Here is a 22779-nt window from a genome sequence, read left to right on the forward strand (position 1 = left end):
TCAGGTAAGCGCTCCAATCTGACTACCAAACTGCAGAAGAGCTTTAGCTTTTAAGCAGATCCCCATTTTGAGGTACTTTTCCCAGACTGTTCCATGTCTGTGTGGCAGGTTACAACCACTGTATACATGCCACCACTGCAGCTTGTACTTGGGTATTGCAGGATACAGCTCACATCAAAGTCTATTCTAAAGGAAGCCAGAACCCCACAATAACCTGCTGCTCTGGCTGTGCAGTGCTGCATTGTGGTGAGATGTGGTGCTCTTACCAGTTGTCATAGAGGGTACAAAAGAAGCCCTGCATCCTTTCTAAGACTGTTTTGTAAACAGGAGAGTCATAAAGATCCAACAAAGGCTGAGGGAGACCTGTGGGAAGGAATAAGCTTCAGTTACATTGATGAGAGAGTACAGTGCACCTTCAGAGCATGATGGGCAGGCCCCAGCCAGCTTGACAACAGCAAGGGAAGCTCTTGGCAAGAACCAAATACAAAGTGGTGCAGCAACCCTGGGGCAGAGAGTCAGAGGTCAGCCAGGTTCAGGTTGGTGGCACCCAGGGCAGAGGTGTTTCCACTGAGGTTGTTGTGGATGCCTTATTTCTCTGAAGTAGAACTTACTTGAGCTGTCAGAACCCAGTCAGCAGCAAAGCTGACAGTTGTTGCAGCTCCTCTAATAGCTCATCTCTTCAAGTTTGTATTCTCTGCTAGGATACAAGCTACTGTTGAACTATAATATTAACAAGTTTAGAGCGGAGATCTAAGGCCCTGCTGCTTTATGTGCAGGGGCTCACAGAGTTTTTAAAGTCACAGAAAACAGGTAAAGGAACCGTGTTCTCATTTTATAGATAGGAAATGGAGAAAAAAAGACAAACCAACTTCCCCAAAATATTTCACTGTTTTTCAACCTGACATTAAACCCCAATTTCCAAAGTCATGATCCACACTTTATCCACAAGGCCACCCACTTCTGCTTGGTTGGAAAAGCTTCTGTGTTCACAAGCTCAGACGTGTTTTAAGAAGGCTCCAAAGGCCTCTTTCTAATATGCTGTCTAGGAACAAATGCCAGGGTCATACTGCACAACTTGGCTCTTGCCCTCCAGGACAGGTCTCTGCACCAGCACTCAGGGCTCCTTCTCAGCACTAATTCCTCTCAAAGGCACACAATTACAGCACCCTCCAGCCGCTGCAGCCTGAAATGCCATGTTGCAGAGACTACCATCACCCCACAGATGGGATAAGCAGTTTGGTAGTGTACCCTACAATGCTTCCAGAAGAAACCAATATGTCTGAGACCAGTAACTTATTTATATCTTAGTTTCAGCTGGTTGAAATCACAGCTGAACTGCAAATACTATGAAGAAGCTGGTCCTCCACCCTATTTCACTTCCACTGTTATGGACAGATCACTAACTCAAATATCTCTAAGAATTTGCGCACACATTCCTCCTGAAGAGAAACCTCTTACCTAGAATGGCATTCTTCTCCACTTCCAGCATGTCCAAGGCCTTTGCAAATGTATCCCCCAGCCTGGCCACCATCTCTGGTGTGTAGAGGTTGTTGTGAGTCCTGAAACAGAAGAGCACTTGGTTTATACTCATGTAAATCAACCCCTTTTTGCCATTGACAGTGGAATCCTCTCCTTCAGCTTGTGGACAGCTCTTCTGAGGCAGATGATGAGGAAGGTGAGACCACGCACATGTGCATGGGATCCCCCTTCCCCACCTGCAAAAATACTGGGGAAGCTGACCTAACAGAGACATGGAGTGACACCACCTCATGTCCTGAATCTCCTGGCTGCCCCTTCCACTTATTTCAGTTCATCCCACCCCTTGCAAGCACTGGCAGCAAAAACTCCCAGCAATTCTCCAGATGATGCTGGGAACAACTTATTAGCTTGGCCAAAGGGATCCAAGAATGTTTTTTTAAAACTGACAAGACATAGATTCTGTCATCTCAAAAGGTCTTCTGCACCTAAGGCCCCTGCAGAGGGAGGGGCTGCTTCAGGTCCAAAATACACACACTGCCCCTCAGGGATGGGTCTCAGCCCCCAGAATGGCAGGTGGCATTGGAGAGACTCTAGTGAGAACATCAGTCTGATCAGATGTTACTCATGGCAGGCACATCTGCCCCCTGGACAACACATCCAGCTGGGAACAGTTCCGAATCATAGGAAGTGGCCACTGTCAGCTGTCTGCAAGGGACACCAATTCAGCCATGGGTGGCTGCTTCTTGCCATCCAGGCCAAAATGGGTCCCCTCTCTCAGTCAGGGTACTGACACTCAGAGCTGGACTCGGCAGGGGTGTCTCTCTCACCTACCTCACTCCTTTGAGACCTCAGACCTCCACTCTGGGTGTCGCCAGCTGCACACAGCACAAATCCTGCAGCCTCCTCCAAAACTGCAATGCCATTGTACCTGCTGCTAGAGGTGATCAAGGGCAACTCAGTATTTCCCCCTCAGCAGCGTTTCCCAAAGCAGGGGGTACATGGGAATGGCTGGGGGAAGGGAGGGTGGACAGACCTCAGGATGTTCTCCAGAGTCTCAGCTTTCACTCATGTAGTAATTATTGGGTTTTGGGGGTTTTTTAAATGTTTACATTCATAATTCTGGCAACTGTGATGCAGTGATGTCTGCTTGCATTTGCAGAAAGCTCCAGAACCACAACTAGCCTGTTTTCTCTCTGCAAGTGTTAAATACTTCCCTGCTCACTGCACATGAGGAAGGCAAGTATGTGAACTTCATGAGAAAGTGCTATAGAAATGACTCATACTCTCATTCTGGGATGGATCTAACACCATGCAACAGGCCTCAAAGGGGCACAAGCTGATTCTGCTTTGCCAAGAAGGGCCAGGGAACAGCCCAGCTTCCACACTGGTTAATGCTGCCCCACTGACTCAAAAAGCTGTACATTTCTGCTTGAGGCTATCCTGAAACCTAGCCACTAAAATAATCTCTTGTATGTCTCCTGTCCACTCCATGTCAGTGTTGGCTTTGCCTCATGCTGGGCAGAAGGCCAGTGGGGCAAATGCAGAGACTGTGCAATTGCAAAGGTGAGCCCTGAAATCAGGGGCACTAACTCCAGCAGGACAGGCCAGACAGTCATATCCTGAAGGTGTGGTCATGGTCCTTAGTTGTTTCAGAGTCCTTGAAGCGTTTTCTTAAGTCTGTGAGTTGGGAGACAGATGTCCACTTACAGGGCAAGCTCTCTTAATATTTTAGCAAGTTCCAAGTGGGAATGGAGAGAAAATGGCCAACGACCCCCTCCCTATGGGAGTTAAAAAGGCATCCAATAGCCCTCATGTATGATGATGTAGCCCCTAGGCATGTTCCAGCTGAGACTTATCAGCACTCCTGGGCACCCCACACACAGGAAAACAAACTAATTTCAAGAGACATTTATGCTTTAGAAAAGACAAGCAAAGGATATGGCAGGACTTGGGGAATTTTCAGTGATGGTCACAGCTCTGCTAGAAAGAGTATCTGATGCCTAAAGAGAACAGCTTGTAAACCAGAAGATGAGTCCTTTAGGACAGTTTATGATTGAAGAATCTTACCAAAGTTGTCTACAATGAAAATGCCTACAGCATCCATGTCTACCCAAGAATTCTTTCACCAGCATTAATGCCTTGGCAATGTCAGCATTTCATCATCAGGAGTTCCAAAAAAGCCTTTGTCTAAGCAAAGCATTTGCTGAGCCTGAGCACCTAATTTGCAACAAAACACGAGCAAAATCCCAGCACAATAAAGGTTCTGTACCAATCAGGTCATGCAGCTACTGCACTGACTGCACCAAGGTGGCTGAAAATCATGATTTGGGTTTAAATTCAGGAGTGAACGTTTTAAGCCAGAAGCTAGAAAACACCTAAATGAAATGAGGTGCCACAGAGGACAGGAGAATCATTACTCTGAAAACTGCAAGCAGTGATTAATATAGAAACCTCAAAATAATTCACTTAACACAGCTACCAACACAGATACAAATACAGGTAGGCACAATAAGATGCCACTCAAAGCTACTTTATTATTCCATTACCTGGACTACCTTGTTCCTCTCAGTTCTTTGATCTCACCCATGACCTCCCTTCAGGCTACTTACCACCCTGGCAAAAGCCCAGTGGCTCAACAGCTTCACTGCCTCTGTCTGCTAACACAGCAGCACAATGCCACACACTATCCAGAGAGCAGCAGTCCCACTGCTCAGCCTGGAAACCCCCTCTGTAAGCACACTGGTGCCTGGCTTGGTGCTGAGTTTAGCTGCTCAGCAGGATCCATGCTACTGCTATTTGCACATCTGCTCACACAGAAGCCAACACAACCCGCAGAGACATCCACATCTCTGTCCCACGGTTGCACGTGGGCAACACTGGAAGCTGCTTATCCAAACAGAGCTGCCCAACGGCACAGATCTCAGAGAAGCGTCCATTCCCAGGTAGTAATGTAACTACATCCCTGAAGGCATCCTAAACACAGGTAGCTTTCCTGCCAGGCAGCCTTCCTCATATCCCCATACCTCCTGCCTGCTGACAGGCAGCTACAGATTCCATATTCTCCTGTGTGATCAATATTAAAGAAGGCTTGAGGATGACACACATGGAAAAAGCACCTGAAGTCAGCAAAGACCACCACAGGAACTCCACAGCACAAGATCCAGCTTTGCCAAAAAGACTTAAGCATCATCATCAACACTTGCACTGAACAACTAGGAGCTTGCAGTTGTCAAACAGAGGCCTATATCCAACAGCAGCAATGGAAAAATATGAAGCATAAAGATCCACTGTTCTGAATACATAATTCATTAGTTCTTGTTGGAGCATCCAGCTTAAGAAAAGCCCAAGTGAAGTACAGGTTTCTCCATGTATGTTACTACCACGTACACAGAAAATATTTTGGTCTGCAGGTGAGATGCTTGAACACAGACACTTTATCTCAAAAAAAAGCCCAAACCAGCCATGGAGACCCTTCCTTTATAACCTGGATAGAAAAGATAGCTCATGTGTTCTCTTGGAGGTGCTAAAAGCCAGGCACAGAGCTTTTGCCTCTTCACCAAAGTGCTGACAGAAGTTGGATGACAGTTTCCTAAGCCTGTTGTAACAGAGATCCCAAGTGATTTTACTGAGGCACAAGTTCAGAGAGGAACAGTGACTGCATGAGGAAGAAGTGTCTGTTGCAGCCTGTTCAGACCTTGGGCACTGGTTTAGTTGCTCTCACACAGTATGACACAATATGACAGGCACTGGAAGAAATGGCATGAGGCTACCACTACTCAGGACAACTCTACCTAACCTCTCCCAGAAGCTCATCAATAGGATCTTCAGCCTTCCAGGATAAAAGGCAAAAATACTTTGGCCACTGGTCACTGGCCAAAGTACCACACACTGTGCTAGAGAGTTTAGTGATGAGGAACACTGCCAGTGTGGGCCAAGACAGCATGTGCTTGTCCCAACAGTCCAGCATGCTGCTTCTCTCTGGAAGCAGCACATTCCTGAGCTCAGTGACTACTAAACATATTTGACTAGACAGAGCTCAGTCAACAGAGTCCCTTCTCTTACAAACCCAGGAGCTGAAAATCAAAGTGGATCTGCAAATACTTTTTCTCAAAAGGCCCCTGCCAAGGACAGAGCAGCAAGTTTTCAAGTATGTAACATGTTCTCTCACAAAATTGTCCCATAAGTCTGGCAAACTCCCAGTGTCAGGAGTTACCCTGAGAGAAACTTCTCCTTTGTAATCCTGGGAACTGTGTTCTTGGGGATTTCCCTTTTCTGCCTTCTCTTGCTGCCTCCCCTGGCTGCCCCAGACTGACACAGCACTGGTGACACGCAGAGAAGCACTGCATGGTAGTAACAGCCTGAGAGTATGCATCCACTGATTCCAAGAGCAGACAGTGCTTCAGGAGGCTGCTGCTCATGGTCAGCCAAGCCAGCTGAATTTAACACTGAAGAGGGAACAACGCGAGCGGGACGCGATGAGAGCTGGGACTGCCCTGCTGGTGACAGGAGAGGTGGCCTTGTAGGGGCTGAGGGCAGAGCACAGATGTCAGCTGAGAAATCATTAACTGGGGGACAGAACTACAGGAGCGGAGGTGGGGGAGGCAACCCCAGCACAAGCTCCCATTAGCTTTGATGGCCGCCTGCAGGCCAGGCCAACGAACATTGAGAAGGCTGCAGTTTGCACAGTGCCATTCCCCACTGTGAGCAGCCAGGAACAGTACTTGGGCACTGGCACCAGCACTATTCCCACTGGCTTCACTGGGCAAACCATGCTCTGAGCATTCCACCTATTTATCACAGTTTGGCTTTCAGAGATTTAAAAGCCAACATAAATTATTTCAAATCAACTTGACCCACCTTATGAGAGCAAGTAAATTGTCAAAAAGCTTCAGGACCTGCTCAGTGCAGGGATTACGGTACATTGGAGTTCCACTGGGCAGATATCCCAAAAAGAATCCTCCAGCTTTTGCCTCTTCAGTAGCAGCAGGCCAACGAGCTCGTTTCACAACTCCCAGAATAGTGTACACACAAAAGCTTATCTGCAGCATGAGATGTGGAGACAGCATTTCTTAGCCAGATCACAGTCTGAATGAACAGATTTTCAGAGAAACACATCATTGTCCCATCTCAAAGGGAACGTTCTACAGTGAGCCTAACCTGGTGAGAGGAACAACCTCTGGTGAGTTTGCTGCCAGGAAAATGCAGCAAATGATCATGCTGTATTCCATCACTCTCAGAGAGCCCTGGCCATGGCAGGATGGCCTAGGAACTCACTATCAAAGCACTAATGCATACCATCTCAAGAGCATGCAAGCAGCCAGGCAGGCTGCTAAAAGTAAGGGTCTAGACCATCAGTTCCTTGTGTCCTTCATGAGGGAAGATGCAGTGCTGGTACCTGCAGATACAGGTTTTAAGATGACAGAACTGCATAAGCCCCAAATGACTCTATGGACTACATTTCAGTGTCTTCTACAGATCTGAGGACAGCAACTCCATTTGCTGTTCGAGTGAAGACTTTACACTAAAAATTCAACACAAATCTCCTCAGATGAATTTAATTATATTCTGTGCTCCAGTCTGAGCACAATGTTTTCCATACTGCCTGGTTCAAAAAACACAATTCACTGTGCCATATTTCTAAAAATCATGCAAATGAATTGCTTCTCCAAAACCAAACTCTACTGTGACCAAAGAGTAAGAAACAGTGTGCTTCATTCTGATAAATAATGTCATTTTGCATGGCCTGCATGCTCTTTACTGTAGTTAAAAGAGCAAAGGCCAGCCTGTTATTCTGCAGCTAAAGAAGTACATGATCACAGACCTCGTGTGCAATCACAAGAGAAATGGGGATGGAAGGAGGCAGGTCCCCTTTCCTAAAGGATTACACCTCTCCTGGTAATGATACTCACTCTAGAACGGTTCAGGCCACTAGGATCTTCCAAGACTGGATCAGCAATTTTGTTGTCTGCACCCACGTAGGATATGAAGGCTTCAGGATCTGAGAGGACTCTGGCAGCAGCAGAAGACAGCAATGGGATTATTGTTTATACCAGAGAATTTAAGCAGAGCTTTGCACTGGCAATGAACACCTCACAAATACAGAGCAGGCTAGAGAGGCTAGGTAGCACTCCATCCTGTACATGGGAACATGCCTAAAAAGCATCAGAGATGGGTACACTCTCCAAACTTTATCAGTTCTCTTGGGCTGTGGGGATCTAAAAGATTCAAATCTCTTATGAAGATAGCCCTGCTGGGAAAACTCTTGCGCAAGCCCAGCTACCCAGAGCTGCAAGACACCTCAGTTTTAGTAAGAACTCAGCTTCCTCCCTTCTTCTGGTGATGAGCAAGAATGTCTTTTATTTTTTATTTTCTGCAAATGCTTTGAGCATGCTGGGGAATGTTCATTACCTTAAGCAACTCTTACCCAGAAATTTTCAGCAAACAGCATTTAGGCTGTTGGCAGTTTCTGAACTGCAGAACTATTATCACAATGACTGCCCATAGCAGAGGAGGTCAAGAGGCAGCCCACCACCCTCTATGGTTTGTGTTTCCTTACTGGGCAGGGCATTACCTCCTCAACACCTGCAGCTCCACGTTGGAGAAGAAATGACCAACAGAAAGAAAAGTAACCCATACCTCTGCATCTCTGGGGAGAGCCACAAGCCAGCCACAGGAGCCATGAGCTCCTCCAGGAAAGCCTTCTGTCGCTCATAGTCCTTAAACTGGTTGCTGATGAGGACAAGGGCCTCCATAAGAGCACACTTCTCCATCTGTGTCAGAAGGAGCTCATTTGACAGCAGCTGTTTCACGTGGTTGTACAACATCTCAAAGTTTGGCTAGAAAACACATCCAAGTGGAAAAGCATCATGTATCTGGTATGGAGGAGGGCCACTGGGGGAGGCAGAGAAGGGGTGTACTGTACAGCTGGAGAAACATGACTATTAACTTTTCTCAACATAGCCATCTCCTCCTCACACTCAGATTTCTCTGCATGTTCAGTCTAAGAGAACTATATTTTTCCCTACCCCTCTATAATTGTCCTGCATTCATTTTAATTTAACTTGCCAGAATGACTGAAATAAGAAGAGGAAATCTCTCTCTAGGCACTTATATCCCTTAAAGCAGTGTCACATCTCAAAACAGTTTTGGTGCTTTTATTTGCTTACAGAAAGCACCTTGTTTCTTTGGCCAGACTCAGGATTCATCCATCTCTTTACCTGTGGTAAATAACAACTCATATGGTTACAATGAGTGCCACAGGAATTCTTGCACTCCTTGCCTTCCTTCTCCAGTTGCCACCACATCTATCCGTAATTCTGCACAAACATTAGCAATCATCCTCTTCAGCAAACTCCTCTGAACATCTTTTGGGGCAACTCTGGGTCCTTGGCTCTTCTAGTGAGATGTTTGGGAAAGAGACAGTTATAGCTCAAGGACCAATAAACTGGAACAAAAACCAACCCATTAGTTCTTAGCATCAATTACAGAATGCAGACTGGAACCTCCAAATTACCTTAATTAACATGCTTTAAAAATGTCTTTGTTTGAACTAGCAATGTCCTATGGTACTCCCATAATCCTAGGTCCCACTCCACAGAAACACATCTAAAGAATGTTGGATGCAGAGACTGTTTACTTCAGAAAAATGAACAAAACACAGCTCATGGAATTTAAACGTATTTGTCTTCTAATATCCTCGAGCTCGTCCAGAAAACAAATGCTCCCCTTTTTTTCCTATATTCTGTTAAGTAACAGAAGAAAATCTAGTGATTAGCTATGCTAGAGTCTTCAGCTAAGGAATTAGCTGAGACCAACACAGGTGATAACACGGGCATTCAGCAAACATTCCCATAAAACCAATGCAGTGCTGCTTGTATCCTCCTCATCATCCCTTTCACATTTAACCCACCAATCTATAATTCAACTCCTCAGGCAGAAAATTTTTCAGTGGGGAAGAAAGGAGGTACAGGGAATGAACCACTTTGCCATTTGTGCAGGAAGAATGTCTCCTGCAAAGAAAGCAGAGACTGTAGCCAAGGAAGTTGAAGATCCCACAAAATCCAACTGACACTGAGGCAAGACTGCTCATGACAGTTGCATTCACCTACCAGGACAAGCTGAGGGTAATCCCGACACATCTTGATGATTGAGGAGCACGCATGCCTTCTCACATTCTTCACTGCTCGAGTTCTAGGAGCCTGCACAGACACAACAAACTTCAATCCAACAAAACAAAAGTTCAGCCAGATGCAGGGTATCTTCAAGAGACAAATTCATTACATATAGATTTCTGCACTGTTCAGCACAGATCAAACAAAGATCTCCATGCCTCCCCTGCTCCCTCCAAACAATCATGCAGCAACCAGATTTCCTCTGAAGCAGTAGTCAATTCAAGCAGTCCATGTTCAAACAAGCTGTGCTTCAGGAGTGAGGATGCCATAGCTCTTACTCACTATTTCTAGACTCCAGGCACTCCTTAGGTAACTGGCAGGTTTAATGCCATCCTTCAGAGCCATTTATGCCAAGTACTGAAAGAATGCCCAGAGCTAATGAAGGGATTTCACTCTCAGGAAGGCCAGCACTGACTGGGGAGCTAAGTGCACTGGCCTTAGAGCACACCTGTGCCCTTCTAAGTTTGTGAGCCAAAGCTTAGTAGGCTATGTCAACCACAGAGATCATCAATATCTAGACCCCCCAGCTGTTTCAGGAGCAGAACTATACTTGAGAAGCCTACTTCAGCAGAGTCTTCAGACTCAGGATGCTCTCTCCACTAGAGTATGATTTGATCCAACTGTTACAACTCATTAGTAGATAACAATTCAGACATACCTTACTTTCTTCTACAACTTCAAAGGTAACTGAAGCAAACAGCTGTGAGAAAAGGGAGGAAAAAAAAATTGTAACATTTGTTAATATTTAGAACTCATGTCTCTCTGAGCTCAAGGAACAGGTAATAAGGATTTTAATGCAATTTCATTGAAGTCAGTGAAAAACCCCTGAGCTGAAAGATGAATCATCAATACAGTGACGCCTTGAAATAAAACACGGCCAGAGCATGTAATTAATACTAAGATTTAAGGCTAAAAACTACAAAATTTGGGTTAATTGACGTAACTCTTCTTGTGACAAGCCTCAGTCTCAGTTTCTCCCATCTTTAACATAAGGAACAGTCCTTCCCTGACAGCAGCATCAAGAGGATTGACTCCTGCAGTTTAGCCCAAGAGCCCTGCACCACAAAAAGCTGACGTGATTTTAGAAGGGTCTGCAGGTACCTACCTTGGAAAGTACTTGGGGGAGGTATTCTGGTCGGTAAGTGACAAATGGAAAGAGAGCAGACACATTGGTGAGCACACAGGACAGGATCAGAGGATCTTTTGTTTCAAAATTAAGGACAAGCTGCAGCAGATCTATGCCATCATTCACAGGGATTTCCTACAAACGTAGCAAAAAGAAAGGAAAGAAAAAGGGAGGCAACACTCAATACTTCAACGTGTAGTATGCTTCTTACAAAACCTAGGAAAAAGGCTGAGGCAAAAAAGACAGCAGCATCGCCACTGTTGACAGGACACTCTTAGGACATCAGTCTCTAGTCCCCATACTATTGCTTACACCTCTGGGAAAGGCAAATTTCCTCTCTCAGTCTGTCTCCCAATTCTCTTCTTGACATTGTCCAACAGATTTCAAGCTTAACCAGCTGTACTGATCCACATAATTATTCTACTGTGATTAGATTGATGAGTATATGAGCAGTTTAATCTAATAAAAAATCAAGTCAGTCTACATCAAACCAATCCTTCTGATTTGCCTGCTGTTGAACAAGAGAGAGAAAATTACCTCCTCCTCTCTGGGCATAGCTTCTCTCATTTAGTTAGAAATTAAAAAAAAAAATCTAATAAGAGGATAATTACATAAACTCAATAAATTTTTCCTTAAGTAATCCCTTCTCCTCTAGCAAGGCACCATGTAAAAGCATGTCACCTGAGCACTCTCCTGTGACTTCTCATCCCATAGTGTCCAAAACTAAGACATGCCAGTATGAGTTTGATGTCATCAAAAGAAGGGTCATTATTCCTCATGACAATGGCTCACCAAACACTCCAGGTACTGCATGGAGGTAACCAGCTACTACAAACTGCTCAAGGATAACAGAACTGCAAAACCCCTCTGGTGTCAACCCAGAAGCAAGCAGGAGAGAAGGCAGGAGCATGGGATACACATACATCTTTGTCCATGGTTCGAAACATCTGGCTGATGACGCTCTCTGAGAAGAAGGTCATGGCGTCCCACTGCACAAAGGATGGAGAGAAGATGGAGCAGAGACCTTCGCCTGTCTTAGCTGAAAGGAAGAGAACACTGGAGCTCTCACCATGCTCCTCAACAGCAGCCTGGCAAGTTCCCGTGCTGCAACACCTTAGCACTCACAACTGTTTTAAGCACACAGCTCTCCCTGCAGATGCCTGGCAGGGATGTACTGGGAGCAATTAAGGTAATCCCGTGTGATTTGCCTAATTCAAGCGAAGGCTCCTGAGGCATAAGTCTTTGAGGTACTGTGCAATATGAACAGATCACAGAAGGGAAAGAAGGGAGACCACATGCCCACACTCAGCCCTGCAGGCGACTGCCCTTGGTGTGACTTTGCAGAGTACCAAGCAGCCTTCCTTCAGAGCAGGGAAAGCAAAATGAATCACAAGGAATTTGCCAGATAGGCATAATTTCCCTAACAAAAGTAATAAATATGTTACAAAGATAAAATGGCCCAAATAAGTGTAAAATTGTATCAGAGGGACAGCTGTACCTGTTCTGCAGAGAGATTTGGGGGAAGAAAGGGAGGAGCCACGGGCTTTACATTACTTTTTCCATACGCAGACTCCAAAGGGATAAATTAGGGAAGGGTGAGTTTGACTTGGTTTTGCTTTTAACTTGCTAAAACCTTAAAATCCTTAAAATCTAGCATGGGATCTTGGCTACCACTTAAAAAATTCCAACAACACCAACAAAAACAAGGCCAAGAAATTTCTTCTCGACTTTAATTACAAAAACAAATCCCATATCCCTAATATTTTTCAGGTAACGTACAGTTTGTGGGTCCAGTATCAACAGGAGCTGTGAGTTGGTACTTCAGCCATTCACCAGCCATTTGGAAGCCAGTTAGAGGGTCAAGACGACAAGCCATCCTTATCACCTCTCCTTGCTGGGCTCGGAAAGCTGCAGGGAACAATCACCAAGAAACCAGCTGATGATGCACATTTTGCAGAGCCACAAACATTATGGACTTCTACTTTGGCAATAGCTGTGTAGTGGGCACAGATACACAACCAGTAAAGCAGGTACGACAGGATGGGCAATTTTTGAAGTGACTTAAGTGGACTAAAAAATGACAGACTAACATTAAAAAACAGTACAATTAAAATGCAGTATGAATTATGAAAATCTATGCTGATGCCTTTTCCTGGTCTTAAAAAATTGAGAGTCAGACGTGGTTAAAGGATAAGGGGTTTCTACCTCGTTATTTTAATAAGGATCCTTATTGGTGCACCACTTTGCCAAGGTGCACTGTGGCACCTTTTACCTTACCAAGGTAAAAATCCCTTATCCCTTAACCGTGTCTGGCTCTCAATTTTTCAAGACCAGGTAAAGGCATCAATGCTAAACCAAATTTACTACAATTAAGCCTCTATTTTTCATTTAAAATATGCTTCAAACTATAAACAATTGCTGCTTACAGAGCACCTGGAGATACTGAGATTAAATACCAGCATTAGATAACTACCACTTCCTTTAGCTAAACATTTTTGCTAGATTATTCAACTAATGACAAACTTGATCTTAAAGCCCAGTTGCCTTGTTTTCAGTTTCAAAGATACTAAGAACAAAGTACAGAACAAGAATTTCACTTGTTCCAAAATATTCCAGTGCAAGATCACACAAAAGAATCAGCTCTGTTGACTACACAAATGCAACTTGCATTGTTAATTAAAGTTGTGTTGTCAAGTAATTTTATTTTTTGTTTCAAATTAGTTATATTTTCTTATATATGTAATGTCTTCAATATAACTTAACCCTCTAAAACTATTTCAGATTCTGGCTTTGTGCATTTAGCTACTTTCTATTTTCTATCCAAAAGGATTTCTTACAATAAGTAAAACTATCTAGTAAGCACTAAAAATGAAACACTTAAAATCTTCAGACATAAATGTAAAATGTAAAAATTTGTGTAATTTCTTCTGTGGATCCTCCCACCCCCAAGTTAGTACCAAATTACACCAACCAGTGAGAACCAACTTCACTTTTGGGAAGAAAAATACAAGATGAAAGAAAAAGTAAAATCACTAATATCCAGCACTAGTTTAAGATCCTTATTAAATTAGGCTAATGCAATTGCTCAAATCTAGCTATTGGTACTAAACCAGAAGTTTCCTACCAGGACCAAGACAGATTCTTTCTGGAATGCATCTAAAGTCTTTTGTAAGCTGCCTTCCTCTCCTAACCTGAGCATGACTTGAGGCTGTTTGATTTCCTCCTCTAAGGGACCAAAAGACACATTTGCTTTGACACCAGAATGCTATTAGGCCATCTATCTGACCAGCCAGCAAAACAACAGCAAATACTAAAATTAAACACATGAGCTGCCCCAGGAAAATCCTAACTTAATTTACTCCAAGATCCAGACTTAAAAAGCTGAGAAACAAATGGAAGCTGCCAAGCCAATTTGGTAGGCTCCAAGCTCAGCCAGTGAGTAAAAGCAGGAAGGATGGACAGACAACAGAATGCAGAAAGGGTCATGGCAACTTACAGTTGAAGAAGGCATTGAAGTCCTCATCACTGTCAAAATCAAAACGGGAGTATTCACAGCTGGGGCTGTCTGCTTTGGAAGGAAAACCCACCTGGAGACAAAGTGGAAAATGTCAGGAAAAAAGTCAACCATCACAGCTAACAGCAGCTTCAAGGAGATGAAGGGTGGAGGCAAGGAGCAAGATACAACTGTGCTCGGCAGCCTGGAGATCATGTTTGGCCACGACACAACAAAAATGTCACTTCCTCCCCCATGACCCACAGGCCACGTTCACCAGGCACCTTCCCAAAACCACCTGTGATTTCCACATACCTTCACCAGGTTGGTCATGCATGCACGGAGATACTTGGGAACAACAGCCAGCAACAAAGGGTCACGAGACAGAACTTCATGCCGAAAGAGGGCTCCCCATGGGATCTGCGTGGAAGAGCGCAGAAACTGGGGGAAGAGAGGAAAGAGAGAAGCAGAGCAGGATTTCAGTGCTGGAATTTCCACTGCTAACATTAAGTGTTGCTACCAGAAAGCAACAGCAAATTATACTGACTATTAAGTTGAGGCCAAGGCACGTTGAAGGCACACCACAAATTCCCAGAAAGCAAAAAATCCCTAATACTGGGGCTGGTTGCAAATTCTGCATTTTCTACTCAGTCCTCTGTGTCAGGAACTGCTCCTGATGGTGTGGTAATGGAGTAGAAAATACTCTGCCTTCCAGGCCTTCAGCTGAAATGGAGAGCCTAGAGAGCAATATTTAGCAGCTGAAGTTCTGTGGTTTAATACAGGCCAGCTCAATTATGCATTCACACACACAGACACATGAGATTTTCAGCCCTTTACATACCTGGCTGGGATGGGTTGTGAAGGCTAAAAATGACTCAAGGTATTTTCCAAAGTTGGCTGGCGTTTCCACATTACAATCTGAGCCCTATGAGGAACATGAAGTATTTCAGACAAAATACTAACTTTATGGCAGGCTGGGCTCACAAATGGTATGTTTCAGGGTAAAGCAGGAGCACTACATCCAAGGCCATAGACTGTAAAGGAGCAGAGACAGAAACACTGAACAACTGATTTTTTTCTGAAACCAGTATAGCCCAAGGAACATCAAGTTCTGTTGACCAGCCTGGAGGTGCTGGACACCACCACCCTCATTCAAGAGTAAGAGGTGACTTCTCACATAGTGGAGCTCCATTAAAACCAAATTTACAACCACTGCTGCTGCCGTGAATCACAATTTCACTCCTATTGGGTCAAACCCACACAGCAGTACAAGGTAGTACAATTCAAACCAATGAATTTCACAGGAAAATAGACCCAGATAATTTCACTCAATTTCTCCAAATTTTCTCCATTTTGTGTATTTGACATATGGGTATCCATGACCAGTAACTTTCTTGGAAGTCTGTCAGGAAATTAAGTTTTGCCCGGAGCCATAAACTCAAGGTTTTGCTTCTTCTCAGAAATTATGACATGATCTGGTGCCCTCAAGATCCCTGAAACTGTACAGCTCAGTGCTGCCTCTCCCAAGTGAATCTGAATTAGCAAGCTCAAACTCATAACTTCATTATGGATTAACAGCTCCTACTGCCTAACAGCAAGTGGAGTCATTGCAAGTAGTAATGCATTCTGTATGCTGTCCATTCTTTTAAAGGATGGATTCTCAAAGGTTGTTTTTGTTTTTTTCTTTCCCTCCCTATGAGACTTGACTTTGCTCTATTGCTTTTACAGGCTGGTTGCTTCAATCTCCCCACAAGCAGCATCTCTCAACAAGCCTGCCCTCTTCATTGTAGAAGCACTCAGCTGAATGGAGGGAGTGGGAATTCAGCACCAGCATGGCATGAACAGCATGAATTTGCATCTTCATCCCAACACTGACACAAAGCATTACAAAGATGAACAGTAGGAACAAAACCCATTTCTTCCTTCAGCTTCAGAGAGTCTTGGCAGAAGAACAGACAGGTATACTCTCTGAGTTATTTTTATTGGGAAATTTAAAAGGCTTCCAATAGAAGAGTAGTTTCCTGGACTAGATTTTCTGTAGCAGTAGTCAGCTAAAAACCTGACCAATTTTCAGTGAAGCTCAGCATTTTACAGAGGTTATAGGAAATGGCTCTTGACAACAAAGCCCTGGCATCAGGCAGAGTCCCTCCAGTCTATATTCCTATGACTTGGCACGATACAGTTAACCCACTTAAAAGCAGAGCCATTTCTGCCTTTTGGAAATGCATGGAGAGAACCCTGGTCCTACCTTAGATCAGGGTTGCCTCAAGCCCCAGCCCTAAAAACTAGCCCTGCCAGGGTTGCTGTTGGTATTAACAAAGACTTACTAGCAACGCACATAGCTGGCTGCCCAACGCGCACAAAACTTGGCAAAGCCTCTTCAAGAAAACATAGTGCTTCTCCACCAGGCCTTCTCCATCTGCTGTCCTGGGAATGAGGGAAGGGGGAAAAACAGGATCACAGTTACTCATGCTGTAGGTGACAGGCACCCTGCTGTCTATCTTGTAGACAGAAAAGGACTAGAGCAATTTGATTTTATCGCAGCAGGATTTTCTTTGCTATTATCAAGAAGTACTGCTTTATTGGCATCTAAAACCTCTGAAATTGCCTCTTTGAAAGAGTCCTTCCTCTGGATCAGCTTCAGGCTAAAACAAAGTCAGGGAGCTGTGACATTTATCCCTCCTTGTCTTTCAATTATGGGTTTTGAAAAAAAAACAACCCCTGGTTTTCCAGGTTTTGCAAAAGAAATGGTGGTTTTGTTCTCTCCTATCCAGTCCCCGCTTCCTTTGCTTAAGCAGCACTATCTTTTGCACCTACAAAGCTGTTTGTGTGCAGTATTGTGTGAAATCACCAGGGTACTCACTGGGCAGCAGAGAGAATGCAGTGCATGGCAACATCTCCAAACAAGACCATCAGAGGTTTCCGATCCTCCAGCTTACCCTACACACAAAACACATCACATGCTTCAATTAGAACTTATTTATTCCCATCTACATAAGTATTTATTTCCATCTGCAATCAAAATTAGGAGAGTCACATTTTCTTTCCATCTAGGGAGGGGCTTACAGTCCACATATGATTGAAGTAAAAACTTTCCAAAATTCCAAGGTATCTGATCTAAGAAAATGTCTCCAAGCAATCCCACCACAGGAACTTTAAATGGCAAAACTGACCCTGAGACATTATCTTTTATTCACAGAAGACTGGCTAGTTATTTACAGGCAGCTGAGAAACACTCAGCCTTGACACTCAGCTGCTTGTGAATGAATGGGTCAAAATCACCTGTTTAGATCCTGCTGTCATTTCTCTGAGCTGCCAGGTGACACAGCTGATGACACTATTTTCCACTTCACAGATGTAGGAAGTGGGGGGTAAAAGGTCAGTGAAGACCTCCAAGTTCAGACTGCAAGGAGAAGTGAGCACAGAATTTGGAGAGGGTTCTAATGGTTGCTCTGTGTATACTGCTGGCATGACATTCACACCAAATATCTTTAACAGAAATCAGCTAAATTTGAATTTTGATTCTCAGATAAAAGGGCAAAGATAGCATTGCTCAGTCTGAAGAATTATATAGGAGAAAAATAAAAGGGAGCCAGAGAGGAAGAACTCACTTTCCTGCTGACAGCAATCAGGAGACACTCTGCTGCTCCAACTTGGAGCTCAGGCTCATTTAGGAGCAGACACAACATCTCCAAGAGCTTGCAGTTGTCTGCTGTAATATGCCTTAGGGCTACCCAGTCAATGTAGCCAGCCAAAGTGTTGAGTGCTGCTATCCCCACACGACAGTTTGCCTGGGCCTGTGAACAGAGAGGAGGTACAAGGTCAGAGCCAGAGAAAAACAGCAATTCCCATCTAAAGTCACCCGCTCCCTGAAATAACAGTACCAAGAATCCCCCTGTGAAAGTGAGAGATTTGGACCCTTCTGCTGCCACTCCTCACTTGTCTCTTCTCAAGGGGTTTGTATTGAGTGAATAAGTCCATCTGTCTGAAACTGCAGGCAACAGACTCAAAAGCTTGGGAAAAGTCTAGTTCTAAGTAACCTTAATCTTAAGAATTACTAATGAGCTAACTCTCATATAGCTCCACTCACCTTTGGTTCCTGAGCCAAATCAGTTTTCTGAAAAAGAAAACAAGAGAGGGTAAGAAACAGCTACAGCACACACTTCCACTCAGCCACTGCTGTACAGGCTTATCCTCAAGGACACAGCCAAAAAGGAGTCTACATCACAGTCTCCCACTCAGGACACTGCTGCAGCCAACAGTCACCTCTGCAGTCACCAGCTAGGTAAGATAAGAGGACTCTGAATTGCCAAGTTAAGCCACAATTCCCTTCTCATCCAAAAGGTAATACTCCAGTCAGCAGGCACCAGGGAGACACAGGAGACAAGAAGGAAAGGCATTCTGGTACTTCCTGGAGACTTCCAGGAAAGAAGCTTTTGTCCTTTTAAGAGTATCTTACACCCAAAAGCCAGACTCTGAAAAGATGCTGGTGGATTTAAAGATGCAGGTCTGAAAAGGTGTTTTGTGCATGGTCAGAAAGGCAGCTGGATAGAGCTGGAGCAGCAACTTACAGCCCAACTCCAAGGCCTAGGACACTTAACAGCAACAACGCACTGCCTGTACCATCTTTTTGCCTAGTGCAAACAAGTCCCTCAGATACTCAGGTGTGATTTGTTTTTCAGTTGCAAAGACACCACAAGCATTTCTTTCTACTGCAAGCTTTTGGTTTGGACTATTTACTGCAGTGATGTTTTTAAGTTAATCAGCTTGAGTCCCAAACACCTCATATATGACCCACCTTACAAACACATTTATCTATATAAGCACTGCACACTATTATGGGCTTGGGGACCTATCCATCATCTCCCCCAGTCTGTGTGCACACAGGGGAACACCCAACCCTCAGAAACAACCCTGTGCATGAATAGCCCAAAGATCTGCTAACCTGTGGAGAGGTGAGGACTTCTTGTTCCTGGGGTGCTCCAACCTTGCCAATCAGAAAGATTCCACCGTTAGCGGAAGCAGCCACACTTCATTCAGAGCCTCAAGCATTGCAATGCAAACCTTACCTGGAAATGCATTTCAACCAGACTACAAAACACACAAGGGTCACCCTCCCATCACCATGAACTGCACACAAAACTGGCTGTTCTATAGGGTGGGGGGTTGCTCAGTCTGACAGTGCATCAGGAAGGTGTACAGAAGGCAGGTAGAAAAAGGGTTTTTCATTGCTTCCCAGTTTCACATTTAGTATAACTCTGGATTTTAATTCATGGAAAAAAAAGAATATGAGATATGACTAAGCAACTAGTTTCTAGTTTGGTTTCTCGACTGCGCTTCACTCAAATCTACTTCCTTTTCACAGGAACAGATGGGGGTAGAGACTCCCCTTCATCATCCATTGTGACTGACCTGCACATCTCTGATTCTAGGTAAGAATTCAGGAAAGAAGTCTGTTCACACAAAAATAGAAAGAGCATTCTTCACTGTAACTTTGCAAAAAAAGGGCTTCCTGACTTGAGCTCTTGGAGGAAAGGACCAGAGGCCCAGAAACATGTTGACACATGAGAAACTCATGCATTTTGGTGCATCACCTCAAATGCAGCACACAGCATGAGAGAGCAGACACGATTCATGGATGGCATCTCTTAATCACTGCGTGTTACATAAACCACCCCAAATTACCTGTTTCTGCCACAGCCACACCTTCATTTTGCTAAGCTGTACATCCCTAGTGCCAGCACACATTCCAACAGCATGGATGAACCATGCATGCACCCAAGCCATTTACACTAGCAAAATCAAAGTATCAACACTAGCACTATCAGCCTTGTGTGTTCAGTCTCTCTGATCAGCACCAGTTTCCCAGGCCACAGCAGATCCCTACCTCAGAGCAGCAGCAACAGATTTCAGTTTCTGCACTTGCTTCCCCAACAATTTGTGAGCTGCATCCCAATTCCTAAATGCCTCCAGCAAAAACTAAACCCAAGGGAAGGAGACTCTTACCATGAGTCTGTACTTGTTGACATTCTGCTGCAGAGCAGTTAGTAGGAAGCTGAAGATCTTTTCCATGTTCTGGGTGAGGGTTTGCTGGATATCTCGTCGCCGCTGGGTAGGCAGAGTTTGAAAAGTCACCACATCCTCTGCCAAACGTAGGAGGATGAACATCACCAGTTCTGTCTGAGTTTCCTGATGTCCCAAAGTGAAATACACTCCATCAGCAGAGTCCAAACATTAAAATCTCTAGAGACTAGCTCAAAGACGTGGAGAGAAAGCAAGCATGCATGAAGACAGAGGTGTCATGTTGAGAAAGTAAAACAGAAGGATGGTGCTCTCTCTGCTAGTCATCTCGAGATAGATTAATCTTACAGGGATTGAGTCCATCACCAACCTGTCTCACTTGACCATGAGTAAGTTAGATTTTTCTCAGGATGATGGAAGACTGAACCCCACACTAAGAGCAAGCAAAAGAGACCAGACAGCTGTGTTTCATACCCCTTGCTTGGAAAGGGTATCCAGCTCCTTTAGCATGTCAGGCCAGTGCTGAGGCCATTCCCGCTTGATCATCTCCACCACAATGCGAGACAGCACATCCTTAATGTGACTTTCCTCCTCCAGGATACTTTGAGTTCCCTGTGACAGAAAGGGGACAGTTACACAGAACAGCAAGCATCAGGCATGTATAACTCTGATCTGGGAAACAGTGTTTGCAAACATGCTAAACCACAGAAACTAAAACCAAAACAAAACACAACATTGGGCAGCTCTTCATTGCAACTACCTTAGATGACACTCCCATGCTCCCAAGCATCCATAGCTAATAAACGCTGGGAACCAGATGGATTCACCTCAAAAGAAGGTCCCTTGATCACGAGAGCAATCACAACAACAGAGAAAACACAACTAAGATAATGGCTTTAGTATTTTTGTAAAGGATAAGAACATTTGTAGCTCACTGAACTTCCTTCTAAGAAAAGAAAAAATACTTTACATATGTTATACAAGCCTCACCATTTCCTGCCATGTGAGGCAACATGGCTATTCACCTGATAAGACAGAGAAGAGCACTGAAACAACTAGAGACACAAAGTGAAAAAGCAATAAAAAGAAAAACTGAATTCAGATCCTCTGTGCTAATTAACTGGATTAATTTTTACTTTTGCTCTCACATTTCAGAAGAGCCTGGGGCAGCAGGTACTTACACTGGATATGAGGCCCATAACATTGTTCTTTAGGTAAACTTTTTCTAGGCGAGGCATATTGTTCCAACGGTATCTGTTAAAAATAAACAAACAAAAAAGAAACCGAGTCAAAACATCTGTAAGGATCTCTGACTTAATTCTCAAGGAACTATTGCTTCTTTACCTAGAGACACTACCAGCTCCGTGCCTCTGGCAGCACCCAATCCCTTAATGAAAGGGCTGAGTTAAAACTGCTTCTGGCAAATGGGCTTGCCCCACCGAGGTCAACAGACACCAGAAGCAACAGCAAAAGCACAAAGCAATAGGTCTGTAGAGGCGGCAGAGAAAGGAATCTCAGAACTGAACTAATACAAAGCCTCTTTGTTAGCAGGAGGCCAATGACAGACCTCTGCAAAGACCTACTGGTAACCCAGCGCACTTGTTTTCATCTTTTGATGTTAACTTGTCCTACGGCTCAGTGAATTCACTTTCCCAACCTGCATGAAAGCAATTCTCTCCTCTCTTTCTTTTACAGAATAAGAAAGAAATCCAGAGCAGGACTGCAACTGCCTTCTGCTGCAGAACAAACTCCCTGCGCCCTGAAAGTGCCTCCCGGGGGTGGGAGGTGCCGGAATGGGCACAGATCCCCGCCAGAGCGGGGTGGCGGCAGGCTGGGACCCTTCCCATCACGGGACGAGCTGACTTACTTGACCACATGCTCCAGGATCTGCAGGCCGAAGTGCCGGACGATGGCCGTCTGCGTCTTCTCCGCCAGCTTCAGCCCGCAGGGCACGCAGATGGGGCACTTTTCCTTGAACTCCTCGCAGAACTAGGGGAGGAGGGCCGGACGCGAGCACGCAGTTACACATCGGGGCAGGAGGCGGCAGCCCCATCCCTGGCGGAGCACGCCGGGCACACGCGGCCGCCCGGCCCCCGCCGCCTGCTGACGGCTCCCGGCACTTCACGGGACGCCCCGGACCGGCCCGCCAGGCTCTCGCCCGCGCCGTGGCCGTGCGGACCGGGCGCCCGCGTGGCCGGAGCCCGGCGCCCTCCCTCCCTTCCCGGCCGTACCGTACCTTGAGGGCCTCCAGGCGGTACCGCTGTGTGGACGCCGGGTCCATGATGACGGTCACGGCCTTCACCAGCTGCTCGCAGAGGCCGCTCACCTGCTCGGCGGACATGGCGGAGGCGGCGGGCGCGCGCCACCGGCCACCCACGGGAGGAACGAGCGGGGCGGCCGGGACGCAGCTCCGCGCATGCGCCTTGGGGGACACGGGGACACGGAGAGAACGCGGGCGCCGCGCACCGTCGCGGCGGGGACACGCGCAC

The 22779-nt window shown here is 45.3% G+C and overlaps 1 protein-coding gene across 1 annotated transcript in view; it reads right to left on the reverse strand.

Annotated features, from left to right (window-relative positions):
* The window catches only part of XPO5 (exportin 5), a 29527-nt gene extending 6880 nt beyond the window's left edge, over positions 1-22647 (reverse strand). Inside the window, exons 1-23 of the mRNA XM_058801328.1 lie at positions 22527-22647; positions 22158-22279; positions 21472-21544; positions 20765-20902; positions 20276-20458; positions 19215-19256; positions 18360-18386; positions 17881-18066; positions 17133-17209; positions 16597-16696; positions 15111-15194; positions 14585-14710; positions 14273-14363; positions 12556-12684; positions 11700-11815; positions 10756-10911; positions 10309-10350; positions 9588-9677; positions 8116-8315; positions 7389-7488; positions 6337-6518; positions 1459-1559; positions 267-363 (exon numbers count right to left, since the gene is read on the reverse strand). Of these exons, the coding sequence (XP_058657311.1) occupies positions 267-363; positions 1459-1559; positions 6337-6518; positions 7389-7488; positions 8116-8315; positions 9588-9677; positions 10309-10350; positions 10756-10911; positions 11700-11815; positions 12556-12684; positions 14273-14363; positions 14585-14710; positions 15111-15194; positions 16597-16696; positions 17133-17209; positions 17881-18066; positions 18360-18386; positions 19215-19256; positions 20276-20458; positions 20765-20902; positions 21472-21544; positions 22158-22279; positions 22527-22631 (2567 nt within the window). The 5' untranslated portion in view covers positions 22632-22647. The remainder of the gene's footprint in view (positions 1-266; positions 364-1458; positions 1560-6336; positions 6519-7388; positions 7489-8115; positions 8316-9587; positions 9678-10308; positions 10351-10755; positions 10912-11699; positions 11816-12555; positions 12685-14272; positions 14364-14584; positions 14711-15110; positions 15195-16596; positions 16697-17132; positions 17210-17880; positions 18067-18359; positions 18387-19214; positions 19257-20275; positions 20459-20764; positions 20903-21471; positions 21545-22157; positions 22280-22526) is intronic.
* Between the last annotated feature and the right edge of the window lie 132 nt (positions 22648-22779).

The sequence above is a fragment of the Ammospiza caudacuta genome, chromosome 3, assembly GCF_027887145.1.
Source record: "Ammospiza caudacuta isolate bAmmCau1 chromosome 3, bAmmCau1.pri, whole genome shotgun sequence".
Taxonomy (NCBI): domain Eukaryota; kingdom Metazoa; phylum Chordata; class Aves; order Passeriformes; family Passerellidae; genus Ammospiza; species Ammospiza caudacuta.